The following is a 14,234-nucleotide window of genomic DNA, read 5'->3' as shown; positions in this document are numbered from 1 at the left end:
GCGGGTCTCAAACCCGTGGGCTCAGGCAATCCACTCACCTCAGCCTCCCAAAGCGTGGGATTACAGGCTGAGCCACCGAGCCCGGCAGTCTCTCTCACTTTTTAAAGAGAGTTTCATTTTTTAATTTAAATAAGCAAAGTTCTGTTATCTTTTCCAAAAATCATGGAGGAAAAACATATAAATGGAAAGAAAGAGGACTTTTATAGTATTTGGGTTTTATAAGCAAAGGATAGAAAATAATCTTCTCATCAGGTTCAACGGCTTGTGCCTGTAATGCCAGTACTTTGGAAGGCCAAGGCTCCTGCTTGAGCCCAGGAGTTCGAGACTAACCTGGACAACATAATGAGATCTCGTCTCTATAAAAAATACAAAAAGATAAAAGGAAAAGAAAGTTAATATTTTAATCCAAAAATATGGAGGGGAAAATTGATTCATATTTGATTTTCTCTTCTGTCATATCCAAGTCTCTAGCTTACTTTTTTTTTTTTGAGTTGGAGTCTCACTCTGTCACCCAGGCTAGAATGCAGTGACACACTCATGGCCACCCCAGATTTGACCTGCTGGGGTCTGGCGATCCTTCTACCTCAGCCTTCCAAGTAGCCGGAACTATAGGCACATGGTTCCATACCCGACTAATTTTTTTTTTTTTGTAGAGATGAGGTCTCGCCATGTTGCCTGGGCTGGTCTCGAACCTATGGGCTCAGGCAATCCACTCGCCTCAACCTCCCAAAGTGCTGGGGTTACAGGTTGAGCCTCCAAGCCTGACTACAAGTCTCTAACTTTCTTATCTAAGTTGTGTCAGGCACTAAAGAACACATTAGGTATGAAGAGGAGTGAAACTGAATATTTTTAAAAGTTATGCCTATAATGTAACTGAAAACTTTGCTTCCCTATAGATGAGAGTTTTGCTGTTAAACACAACAAAGAATTTCTTTTGTCAATGGCCAACAGAGGGAAGGATACAAATGGTTCACAGTTCTTCATGTAAGTATTTATGATCTGATGATTTTAAAACATGCTATTTGTAGTTTGCCATTTCTTTGTTTGCCTGCTATTGATTACTAATAAGCAGGAGAGGAATCCACGAGGCAGGGAATGGCTGAAGGAGAGGGAAACAAAGAATCGTTGAACGGGGGAAATTGTTGTGGATGAGTTGAACTGTGCTGCTGAAGTTATAAATGATAAGGTACTTGTCAAGAGAACACAGGAGCCAGCTTTACGGGGTTTCTGCTAGCCAATTTAGGACAATTTGAACATCAAAATAAGTAATGATAATATCAGTTTATAATCGGATAAGAACCAGAGTCCACACCAATATAAATAAATGAATAAAAAACAAGACAGAAGAGAAAACTGTTTTCTTAGTAGAATGTCAACTGATAAACTTAAAAGACATGGTGGAATTAGAAAAGTCACCATTTTGTAATCATCACAGTAATAATTGATTCAAACAATTTTCTGTGAATGCCAAATTTAGAGGGGTGATTTTAAGAGAAGGAGGATGTTTACATAGAGTACTTCTCCATATATTACTTAATTTAAGAATAAAATACAGTCAGTTGTCACTATTCACAGAGTCTGTATTTGTGAATTCATTTACTTGCTAAATTTTATTTGTAACCCCAAAGTCATTATACTGCTAAGCATTTCTAATTCTGACTAAAAAAATTACGATCAGTGCTCCTGTTAGTAGTGTCTGGTTTTTTTCCCATTTTTGTTGTTGCTGTTTGTTTTGTTTTGAGTTGGAGTCTCAGTCTGTCACCCAGACTGGAGTGCAGTGGCATACTCATAGCCACCCCAGTGTCAACCTGGTAGGCTCAGGCAATCCTTCCGCCTCAGCCTTCCAAGTAGCCAGAACTACAGGCATGTGCTATCACACCTGGTTAATTTTTTAATTTATTATGGAGATGAGGTCTTGTCAAGTTGCCCAGGCTGGTCTTGAACCCGTGGCCTCAGGCAATCCAGTTGCCTCAGCCTCTCAAGGTGCTGGGATTACAGGCTTGCACCACTGCACCCAACCAGTGCTCTCTTCTTCAGTAGCCTTGAGCTGTCCTTGTCTCTGAGGAACTTTTTCTTCTTTGCTTTTTTTTTTTTTGAGTGAGTTAGAGTCTTACTCAACTCCCCATGCTGGAGTGCAGTGGCACAAGTCACTTACTGCATATTCACTTACTGCAGCCTTGACTTCCTGGGCCCAGGCAATCCTTCTGCCTCAAACTCCCAAGTAGCTGGGACTACAGGTATGTGTCACCATACCTGGCTAATTAAAAAAAAATATTTTTTTTGGTGTCAGGGTCTTACTTTGTTGCCTAGACTTGTCTCAAACTCCTGGGCTCAAGCAGTCTTCCTGCCTTGACTTCCCAAAGTGCTGTGATAACAGGCTTAAGCCACCATGCCGGCCTTGTTTACCTTTTTATTAAAATTGAGATGGGGTCTTGCTCTGTTGCCTAGGCTGGTCTCAAACTCCTAGGGTCAAGCAGTCCTCCTGCCTCGGCCTCCTAAAGTGCTGGGGTTACAAACGTGAACCACTGTTCCTGGGCCTCTGAGGAACTTAAATCTGATAGCACTACATGGATTCTAGTTTTTCCCTTTTTCATATTTGTTACTCCTTTCTTCAACAGTGAGAAATCTGGCTCCTATTAACTTCAGCATTTCCATTCATTTGCTAAATCTTAACCCTTTAATATTGTGAAAAATAACCTACTAACTATAGAGTACACCATTTATTTATAGTTTGTTTTGTTTTTAGGCTGAACATATGTAGTTAAAACATATTTAGAAGTGACTTAGATTAGTTTTTGTTTGTGTGATTTTGCAATTATCACTTAATATGTTAAGTTTCTTTGTTTCTGATTATATTTCATGGTTTCTCTTCCCACCTTGTTCTGATTGGTTTTTGTTTTGTTTTTTAATTCATGAAATACTAAAATGATTCAAAAGTCAAAATTAAAAAAAAATACTCTGAAGTGTCACTCCCACACAACCTTACCACTCCATTCCCATTTCTTCATTTTTTTCACCCCATTCTCATCTATCCATGTTAGTAATTATCCTCATTAGTTTCCAGTTTATCTTTCTGTATTGTTTTTGCAAACATAAACAGAGATATATATATATATCTCCCTTCTTTCTTACACAATAGATGGCATACTATATATGCTACTTTTTTCTTTTCATTTAACAGTATATCCTTGAAGTCACTCTGTATAGTTTACAGAGATCATTCTCATTTTTTTGCAGCTCATAGTACTCTATTGTTTATATAGACTTATAGTTTATTCGATCAACTGCACATGAGTGGGTCTTTCTGACTTTTTTGTTTGTTTAAGAGATGGAGTCTCATTCTGATGCTGAGGCTGGAGTGCAGGGGCATGATCATAGCTCACTGCAGCCTCAAACTCCTGGGTTTAAGTAGTCCTCCAGCCTCAGCCTCTTAGCTTCCTAAGTAGCTAGGACTACAAGTATGAGTGACCATGACTGGCTAATTTATTACTTTTAAAATTTTTTTGTAAAGATGACTGTCTCACTATGTTGCCCAGGCTGGTCTCAAAACTCCTGGCCTCAAATAATCTTTCTGCCGTGGTGTCCCAAAGCACTGGAATTACAAGCATGAGCCACCATACCTGGCCAGCTTTCTGATTTTTTTAAAAAAATAAAATGACATATATTATTATACCTTTATTGTAGAAATAGAAAACAGAAAAAATCCATCCCCAGAGCATCTGTCTATACAATAAAAATGTTGATAGAATATTGCCATATGCTCTATATAATCAACTTTGGCACATAATATAAATCTCTTTGCATATCACTAAATATTAGCACCTTAATGACTACATGTTAATCTCTGGTTTGAATGTACTATGCTTTATTAATTTCATTTTTGGTCATTTGATTTGCTTCTTGTTTTTCAGACTGCTTTATTGAATATTGTTATACCTATGGTTTGATGCATTTTTAAAAAAATTTGACATAAATTGCTAGAAGTTTACTTAGTGAAATATTTTCATGTTATTAAGTCTTTACATATATATTGCTATATTGACTTTCAAAAGAATAGTTTGCTTGTGCATCAATAATATGTAAGTGCAAATTAATATCACCACATTCTCAACAACAAGAGTATTATCATTTATTTTTCCTTCCTGTGCTGAAATAAAATCCTTCTTGTGCTAACCAAAACTTCTAGGTTAAGTTCATGTAGTCTTCATATATATTATCAGAATCTTATTCCCTCTAAGTGTTGATTCCTTCTTATCTCTTCCCATTCCCAAGATAATCCTTCTTTACTTCTGTGTTCTATTTTTTAAAGGAAACAACTTCACTTGTTTTTTGTTTTGTTTTGTTTTTTTAGTAGGAGTCTCACTCTGTCACCCAGGCTGGAGTACAGTGGCAAGTGGCACGCTCGCAGCCACCACAGGCTCAATCTGCTGGGCTCAGGTGATCCTTCTGCCTCAGCCTTCCAGGTAGCTGGAACTACAGGCATGTGCCACCACACCCGGCTAATTTTTTGATTTATTGTAGAGACAAGATCTTACCAGGTTGTCCAGGCTTGTCTCAAACCTTTGTGCTCAGGCAGTCCTCTTGCCTCCGCCTTACAAAGTGCTGGGATTACAAACATGAGCCACTGTGCCTTGCACAACTTCAGTTTTTAGAGAACATCAGTCTCTTTAAAAACAATTTTTACTGTAACTTATATAAGATTCACCATTTTAACCTTTTGTAAGTGTGCGGTTCAGTTGCATTTATTATATTGACCATGTTGTACAACCATCACCACTATTTCCAAAACTCTTAATCTTCCCAGAGACTTTGTAACCATTTCCCCTTCTCCCCATCCCCTAGTAACCTCTAATCTACTTTCTGTCTGTGAATTTACCTATTCTGTATATTTTATTTAAGTGAAATCCTACAATATTTATCATTTTGTGTCTGGCTTGCTTTACTTGGCATGTTTTCAAGGTTTATTTATATTGTAGCATGCATCAGCACTTCATTCTTTTTGGTGGCTTAATAATACTCTACCATATGTATATACTACATTTTGTTTTTCATTCATCTGTTAATGAACGTTTGGTTTGACATTGAATAATGCTACAGTGAACATTAGCATTTGAGTCTGTTTTCAGTTCTTCTGTATATATACGGAGCAGTGGAATTGCTGGGTCATAAGGTAATTCTATGTTTAGCTTTTTGAGGAACTTGCAAACTGTTTTCCACAGTGGTTGCACTATTTTACATTTCTACTGGTAATGTACAGGTGTTCTAATTTTTCTACATCCTTGCCAACACACTTGTTTGCTACTCTGTGCATATCTGTGAACCACTGTGGAAGTACTGCACAGAGTAGCAAACAAGTGTGTTGGCAAGGATGTAGAAAAATTAGAACACCTGTACATTACCAGTAGAAATGTAAAATAGTAATGTAATAGAAATGTAATATCTGTGAACCACTGTGGAAGTATTAATTTTGGGGTTACAAATAAGTTTTAGTGAGCAGGCGAACTTGAAAATAATCAGTGAAGTGAGGACTGACTGTATCTAGATGCAAATTATATGTATGTACTGTGAATGTGGCATATAATATGAATATGTATATATTGTTCTTTTAAGTTTTTACATTTCTAGGTGATTATAGCAAATTCAAGTGAGTGTAGTGTTATTATAGTAAGGCAACAATAATAGTAGGTCATTAATTTTAAAGTTAAGTAAATCTCAGTTGTATTGTGCATGTTTTAACCAGAGGTTAAAACCTCAGTTTGTGTTCCTCCTTTCAAACTTCTAATGCCTTCTTTGGTAGGATTTTTAAGAATAACTAATTTTATTAAATATTTATCTTTATTCTATTCCAATATTTCTTTGGTTTTCTTTTTCTGGTGTTTTTGTTGTTGTTGTTTTTTGTGGTTTTTTTTGTTTTTGTTTTTGAGTTAAAGTCTTACATTGTTGCCCAGGCTGGAGTGCAGTGTCCTCGGCCTTCCAAGTACCTGGAACTACAGGCATGCACCACCACACCTGGCTAATTTTTTGATTTATTGTAGAGACAAGATCTTGTCAAATTGCTTGGGCTGAACTTGATCCCCTGGGCTCAGGCAATCCTCTCACCTCTGCCTTGCAAAGTGCTGGAATTGCAGGTGTGAGCTACTATGCTGGCTTGTACTAGTATTTCTTTAGTATATATTCATGTAGTCGTTTCTTAACTGCATAGCTTTAAGGTTGATCTTTGGATGGAGGATTTTTTTAAATTACCTTTTTTGCCAAAAGATGCTTATTTTAGGTTCTGTCCCAACTCCTAATATGGGTCTCTTTTTTCTTTTTTTAAATTTTTTTGCGTCTCTTTTTTCAAAATAAAGTTTGCCTTATGGTAGGGATAATAAGCTCAGTGGCCTAGGCAAGGCAAGTTAAATAAGTAAAGCTTCTTGGGACAAGAATCCTTGTATTAAAGAAGATGGGAATACTCATCTCTGGCCAACTATTGTTGTATGCCAGGTATGACATTCCAAGTTTTTCAGAGAGGTCCGAAACCTGGATTTTTACGTGAAAGCATTTGACGTTTTAAATGTTGGCAGCTAATTTTAAAACTTGTAAATACTATATGACTGTTTCTGTTTAGGTCCAACAGAATGTCTGAGAACCATCAGAATATGACTCATGCTTTTACTGTTTAAAATGTTATGATTGAAAGCATTGTTGTTAAGTCCATAAAGTTGTGGGATGATTTGATAAATTTTAATGTGTCCATATAGTAGAACTTATGCAGTCATTAATATTCAGTAAGAACTTGCTTACATGCAAGAAATATGAATGGATAGAAATAACATGGAAATGTCTAATTTAATTACATCCAAATTTTCCACAATGAGCAGGTAGGTATTACTTTTATAATCAGAATAAGTTGAAAATTTATGTAAAAAATATTTTGCATTTCTGTTCTTCTTAAGGTTAAGGTAATATGATTCTGTTAAGATAGTATATAATTTCTTTTATTTTACATTGTTTTCAATGCAGTTATTTTCTTTTCCTTTTTAGAGATGCTAACTTTGTTTTTCTCTGACTTTGTTTTTATTCTTCTATTTGATGACTTCCAAAAGAACAACAAAACCAACTCCTCATTTAGATGGGTAACAATTATTTATTTATTTTTAAACCTACTTAAATTAATACTAAAATAAGAAGCTTTTATTTAATCGTTTTTACTTAACTCTTTAGGCATCATGTTGTTTTTGGGCAAGTGATCTCTGGTCAAGAAGTTGTAAGAGAGATAGAAAACCAGAAAACAGATGCAGCTAGCAAACCATTTGCAGAAGTACGGATACTCAGTTGTGGAGAGCTAATTCCTAAATCTAAAGGTAAGAACAAGTACATATTTCTGAGATTATTACACATACAAAACAAGCAAAGAAATTCTAAATAGTTGGCATGAAATTTATACTAATGCTGATATAAGTAAGAGGTTTTGGCCAGGCGTGTTAACTCAAGCCTATAATCCCAGCACTTTGGCAGGCTAAGACAGGAGGATTGCTTGAGACCAGGAGTTTGAGAGCAGCCTGAGCAACACTGCAGTACCCTATTTCTACCCCCAAAAAAAACTGGTGTAGTGGTAACGCAGCTGTGATCTCACCTGCTTGGGAGGCTGAGATGGGAGGATCACTTGAGCTCAGGAAAACAAGGCTGCAATGAGTCACAATCACACCCCTGCACTCAGCCTATGTGACAGAGTAAGACCCTGTCTAAAAAAAAAAAAAAAAAAAATTTTTTGTGTTTTAGTGTGAACAGCATGGTATTTTGAAGTACATGTACATTGCAGAATGGCTAAATTGAGCTAAAATGCATTACTTCACATCATTTTTTTGTGATGAGAATACTTAAAACATCTCTTAGTAATTTTTATGAGCACAGTACATTGTTATTAACTCTAGTCATTATGTTGTATTCTTGATGACTTCAAGAATAAGAATTCTTGAACTTATTCCTCTTATCTAACTGATTTTTTTGTGTCCTTTGATGAATATTTTCCCATCCTACTCCCTCACCCTCTGGGAACTACCATTCTACTCTCAACTTTTATGATTCAACTTTTTAGATTCCACATGTGTATAAGATCATGTGGTATTTGACATTCTGTGCCTGGTTTATTTCACTTAACATAATGTCAGCCACCTTCATTCATGTTGCTGCAGATAGGAGGATTTCCTTCCTTCTTTAAAGCTGAGAGTACTATTCCATTGTATATACAGAATATGCCACTTTTTAAAAATCCATTTATTCACTGATAGAAACTGACATGGATTCCATGTCTTGGCTACTGTGGATAATGTGACAGTATCCATGAGAGTGTAAATCTTTTTGACAAACTGATTTAATTTCCTTTAGATATATGCCTGGTAGCGCAATTGCTGGATTATAGGGTAGCTCTGTTGAATTAATTTTTGAAGACTCTTCATACTGGTTTTTTTTGTTGGTTTTTTTGAGTCAGAGTCTCACTGTGTTGCCCAGGCTAGTATGTAGTGGAATGCTCACAGCCACCACAGCTTCGACCTGCTGTGCTCAGGCGATCCTTCCACCTCAGCCTTCCAAGTAACTGGAACTACAGGCACAGGCCACCATGCCCAGCTAATTTTTTGATTTATTGAGAGATGAGGTCTCGCCAAGTTGCCCAGGCTGGTCTCAAACACGTGGGCTCAGGCAATCCTCTCACCTTGGCCTCCCAAAATGCTGGGATTATAGACATGAGCCGCTGCGCCAGGCCCATACTATTTTTCATAATGATTGTACTAATTTATATTCCCACCAACAAGTGTACAAGGGTTTCCTTTTTTAAATAGCCTTTCTACCACTTATCTTTTGTCTTTTGATAATAGCCATTCCTACAGGAGTAAGGTCATATCTCATTGTAGTTTTAATTTGCATTTTCTGATGATTAATAATATTGAGCAGTTTTTTCAAATACCTGTTGATCATTTATATGTCTTTTGAGAAATGTCTATTCAGGTCCTCTGATCATTTTTAAGTTGGGGTTTTTTTTTTTTCTTGCTAATGAATTGCTTGCATTCCTTATATATTTTGGATATTAGTCTATTATCAGATGTATAGTTTGCAGATATTTTCTCCCATTCCAAAGGTTGTCTTTTCACCCTACTAATTGTTTCCTTGGCTTTGCAGAAGCCTGTTCATTTGATATAGTCCCCTTTGTCTATTTTACTTTTGTTGCCTGTGTTTTGGGGGTCATACCCCAAAAATCATTGTCCAGACCAATATTATGGGCATTTTCAGTGTGTTTTCTTCTACTAGTTTTATGGTTTCAGGTCTTGTGTTTCATTATTTAATCCATTTTGGGATAATTTTTGTATATATTACAAGATAAGGGTCTAATTTTATTTTTCTACATGTGGATATCCAGATGTCCTAGAGACTGTCCTTTCCCCATTGTGTACTTTTGGCAATTTTTTTGTTTTTAAGTTTGTTTTATCCTATTTCTTACCTTGTTCATTTACCATGGACCCTCTTAACTTTTGCATTTTTAATTTGCAGTAATTTGCCTTTTTGATCCCACTGTTGGTTTTTGGTTTTTTTTTTTCTTTAGTTGTCTAAATAGCACGGTAAATAAATATTCTTTTAGAGAAAGAGACAATGGGAGGAGGAGGATGGCAGTTGAAGAGAATAAGATAGATTAAGAAACTTTGGAAGAATAAATTTTTTTTCTTTTTTTTTTGAGTTGGAATCTTACTCAGTCGCCCAGACTGGAGTGCAGTGGCTGCTCCCGGCCACCGCAGCCTCGCCTGCTGGGCTCCGGTGATCCTTCCACCTCAGCCTTCCGAGTAGCCGGAATTACAGGCATGTGCTACTATGCCCGGCTGATTTTTTTATTTATTGTAGAGATGAGGTCTCACTGCCCAGGCGGGTCTCGAACCCACGGGCTCAGGTAATCCACTCATCTCAGCCTTCCAAAGGCGCGGGATTACAGGCTGAGCCACTGAGCTTGGCTGGGAGAATAAATTATTTCACTTTCATGCACTATTTAGATTCAGAAGCATCCTGCATGTTTGAGAAACTTATTTAGACCAGACCATTTGACACTAACCTGATTAATTTGATTGATCTGAAATGGCAAGAAATTTTAAGTAAATATTGTATTTCTTATTTATATTATATTTGAAATAGGCTCATATCATTTATTACAGAAGTTGGCTCTGATACTCTAAAAGTAATGAAGCAAGATTTTCTTCAAACCTGTAAGAAAGCAATAAAATCTTAAACTGACTATCCTTACTACTCTAGGGAATAATGATATCATTAGTTAGTTTCTTAGGATTAGTAAATGTGAGAATCATCTATAATCCTTTCTGATACAATAATCCTATATATTTGCCCATTTTACAGATGCAGATAGTCAGAGTTTAAGTTATTTACCATATCAGGGAACTAGTCTTAAATCCAAGTTTGAGATCTAGGGCCCTTCCTCCCTTTTTTTGAGTTGGGGTCTCATTCTGTTGCTCAGACTGGAGTGTGGCACAATCATAGCTCAATGCAGCCTCCACCTCTTGGGTTCAGGCAATCTTTCTGCCTCAGGCCCCTGAGTAACTGAGACTAGAGGCATAAGCTGCTGTGCTCTGCTAATTTATTTATTTTTAGTAGCAACGAGGTCTCGCTATGTCACCAGGGCACATCTTTAACGCCTCAGTTTAAGCAGTCTTCTTGCCTTGGCGTCCCAATGTGCTGGGATTACAGGTTTGAGCTGCTCACCTGGCCATAGAGCTTTTTCTGTTATGTTACTGCCTCATTGAAGTTTAAATGTCTTTAACATTTCTTTCAGAATTGCCTTAATAGAATATTTTATTTGCACCTCTTAGGTATACTGATTTGTTCTATATAATATTTAGAAATATGCACTTTTTTGTTTTTAATTTTAGAAGACCTAAGATGGGCATAGAGAAGGCAAAATGCTTATTTTTAAAAATATTTTTATCTCTGCATTCCATTTAGACTCTGATAATTTTATTTTCTTCCATGTCATGTGAAATAAATACCTGGTAAACCATTGCAGGTGTATATTGTAGCTTACAGGATTGTTTAACTTTTTTATTTACATGAGACTAACTTTCTATCCCTATTTACACACAATAGGTATACTGTATGCCTTTTTTTCCTTGAAGATTTAGTAAAGGGTGAGATATTATGGAGAATCTTTGAGTGATGCTTTACAAATACACTTATATACATTTAAAAAAACTAAGAAGCAATCTATAATAATGTTTGCAAGTTTTCAACCCTGGACCTAGTGATGTTTAAGCTTCAGAGTGTTTTTATTTAAGGCATTATTTATTCCCATGTCATCTAGAAATATCTTCATCTTTTATTCTCTACTTGACAACACATTCTTTTTCCTATATTTTAGTCTTTAAGGTCTCGGGTTAGGATTTATTCTCTGCTTATAAAAGTTAAGGGTATTGGGTGGTTTATATATTCAGAAAAAGATTGAGGTAATAAAAAAGCTCACATTTTAAACTTATCATAAACAGTAACCACAGACTCTTGAATACATTTGTTGTAAAGATATTTTTGGTACTGAAAGGGTAGTGTTTGAATGTTTGCTTAAGGGATGGGGAAGTAAATGAATGTAGCTCTTTATATATTATTACTTTTATCTTTATAATGTACTGTTACCTGAAGAAATAAATGCTAGTTTTGCCCATGCCTTTGTGGCCAGAAAATTGTGCTGAAAGTTGATATGGCATCCTACTGTGTGTCCCTCAAACTTATGCTAAGCTAGCATACTTTTTCCTTACCAGTTTCAACAGCCTGGGAAGATTTGACCCTATGTTAATATGTCTTCCCAGGAGTTCCTGAAAACTAGACCTTCATACCTATATTGTCATATAGAAAGAAGAAGGATCTTTAGTTTGATATTACACACTTGGACCCCTATTGCCTTACAGTCTTTCAGTTACAATTCAGAGCGTTGATCAGAATGGATTTTGTCATGCCTCTTGTGTAGTTTTAGGCAATGTTGTGTCTTACATCCATCTAGTTTATAAGTTTGATGGCCTTCTTACTGTAAGTTTTCATTGGGAACCGTCAAGTTTTGTACAACACTGTGGTGTTTATCATTATATTTAAAATCTTGTTTGAGAGACTTACGCCCCAGTTTTTTTTTAAAAAGTAAGGATTTTTTTTTTTTTAAATTCCTGAGAGAAAACAAACAATTCTTAAGGAATCTGATTGTCTAGGCCTACCTGTATGTGGTCTTGGTGAGTCTGGGCAATCAATCTTCTTGGGCCTTTCTCCCTTTTCATTTGCATGATTAGGAGATATGCTTTTTGTGGCTATTTGGTTCAAGGAGAAGAACCTTCCAACAGATGCAGAGGTAGAATAATGGAATCTAATAAAAACTCATTCCCTGCAGAGGCTCAGCAAAGAGCTGTCAAGGGACAGAGTGGAGGATAAACATAGACTGCTACCTTGATTAAGGTACTTCCTGGTTTTTCAGAACTTGACATGACCTCGAGTCATGCTATGTTCTTCAGAGTTCGCTGCAGTTGTTTAAGAGGAGTTTGTCCTTGGCCATGCAACAAGAGATGAGGGCATTGCTATATTACAAGCACACAGAAATGCAAGAGGTCAGTTGTGGCAACATTGCAGTTGTTATATGAAAAGAAATGTAGGAAACATTGCCTGGCATTATAGCAAGAATAGCACAATAGAGGAAGTAGCTGGTGAAACTTGTACTCAGGAGACAAATGAAAAGAGCACTAAAGATTCATTTCTGTGGTGATAAGGTGCCATTTCAGTGTCCTTATTTTGGAAGTAATTTCAGCACTTTTACTGGAAAGTAGTAGGATAGTAACTTTGGAAACGATTTAGGAAATGAGGCCAGTAATATGAAGTGAAATTGTCTAAAGAGACCATTTTAGTCATACTTCCATTCTTTTTTTCCAATCTTACATGGATGGTGATTTAGAAATTTCTTTCACTAACAAGGTTTCCTTAATATAAAAGTCTGTAGGTATCAAAAAACAAGGCAGCATTTTCTTACCTTAGGTTTTTGCAAATAAAATGTTCTGGAATCTATTTTTTAACTTTAATATCATACTAGTAAGTTCAGTAACTAATTGATAAGGTGATACCACAGCACCCCCTACCCCAGTACAAATTAGTGAACAGATCTGAGAAATTCTACATAATAATACACAAACTACATATCTAAAATAATAAACTGGCTAGGTGTGGTGACTCACACCTGTAATCCCTGCACTTTGAGAGGCCTAGGTGGGAGGATTGCTTGAGCCTAGGAGTTCAAGACCAGCCTGAGCAACTTAGTGAGTCCTCATCTCTACAAAAAATAAAAATAATTAGCTAGGCATGGTGGTACACGCCTGTAGTCCCAGCTACTCAGGATACTGAAGCAGAAGTATCCATTGAGCCAAAGAATTGGAGGCTACTTTAGTAGTGATTGTGCCATACTACACTCCAGCCTGGGCAACAGCTTGAGACCTTAATTCAAAAAAATAAAAGAAAATAATAAACTAACCAGAAATGGCTTAACTTGAAAGTGTTACCTTTTATAATTGCTTTTCATCCATTATGATTCTTGCATTATGGTTTTTGCTTTTAGTACTGTTTTACCTTAAGGATACATACATGCTTGTAAAAGATAATTTGAAATCAATTTTGTGTAAGTAGTTAGGCAGGAAGTAGGGTTTTTTGGAGGGTTGTTTTGAGGATCAGCTGAAAACAATTGTTGCCATGATTGGAATTTTTAATTTCTCTTTAATTTAAAAACAATTTACTGTAATTGAGAAATTATCATTGTATCTATTTAGGGGGTACAAAAGGATGTTATGGTATACATACACAATGTGGAATGTTTAAATCAAGCAATTTAACATATTGCCTCAAATACTTACATTTTGTGGTGAGAACATTTGAAATATGCTGTCACAAATTTTGACATTTACAATACATTATTATTAATTGTTGTCACTATGCTGTGCAAATAGACCTCAGAAAATGTATTCTTTCAGGCTAACTGAAACTTTGCACCCTTTAGAAACCATCAAAGGGTAATCAGTGAAAATTTTTTCTTGTCTCTCCCCATGAGTTCCTATTCCAGCATTTTGTACATCGTTCCACATGTGAATGAATGTTGATCATGTAGAATAAATTTCCTAGAAGTAGAATTGCCAGATTACCATGAATTTGTAATTTTGGTAGACATGGTCACTAAAATATAGAAAAATAAG

At 36.1% G+C, this 14,234-nt stretch overlaps 1 protein-coding gene across 2 annotated transcripts in view; it reads left to right on the top strand.

The window, feature by feature from the left end:
* PPIG (peptidylprolyl isomerase G) overlaps positions 1 to 14,234 on the top strand; it is a 45,188-nt gene that overhangs the window by 18,156 nt on the left and 12,798 nt on the right. For both annotated transcript variants that reach the window (XM_021719217.1, XM_008071414.1), the window contains 3 exons: positions 897 to 984; positions 7,086 to 7,115; positions 7,204 to 7,343. In XM_021719217.1, the coding sequence (XP_021574892.1) occupies positions 897 to 984; positions 7,086 to 7,115; positions 7,204 to 7,343 (258 nt within the window). The remainder of the gene's footprint in view (positions 1 to 896; positions 985 to 7,085; positions 7,116 to 7,203; positions 7,344 to 14,234) is intronic.

This window comes from Carlito syrichta, unplaced genomic scaffold, assembly GCF_000164805.1.
Source record: "Carlito syrichta isolate Samal-C Ts95f unplaced genomic scaffold, Tarsius_syrichta-2.0.1 Scaffold314315, whole genome shotgun sequence".
Lineage (NCBI taxonomy): Eukaryota > Metazoa > Chordata > Mammalia > Primates > Tarsiidae > Carlito > Carlito syrichta.
This window is presented reverse-complemented; position numbering and strand designations above follow the sequence as displayed.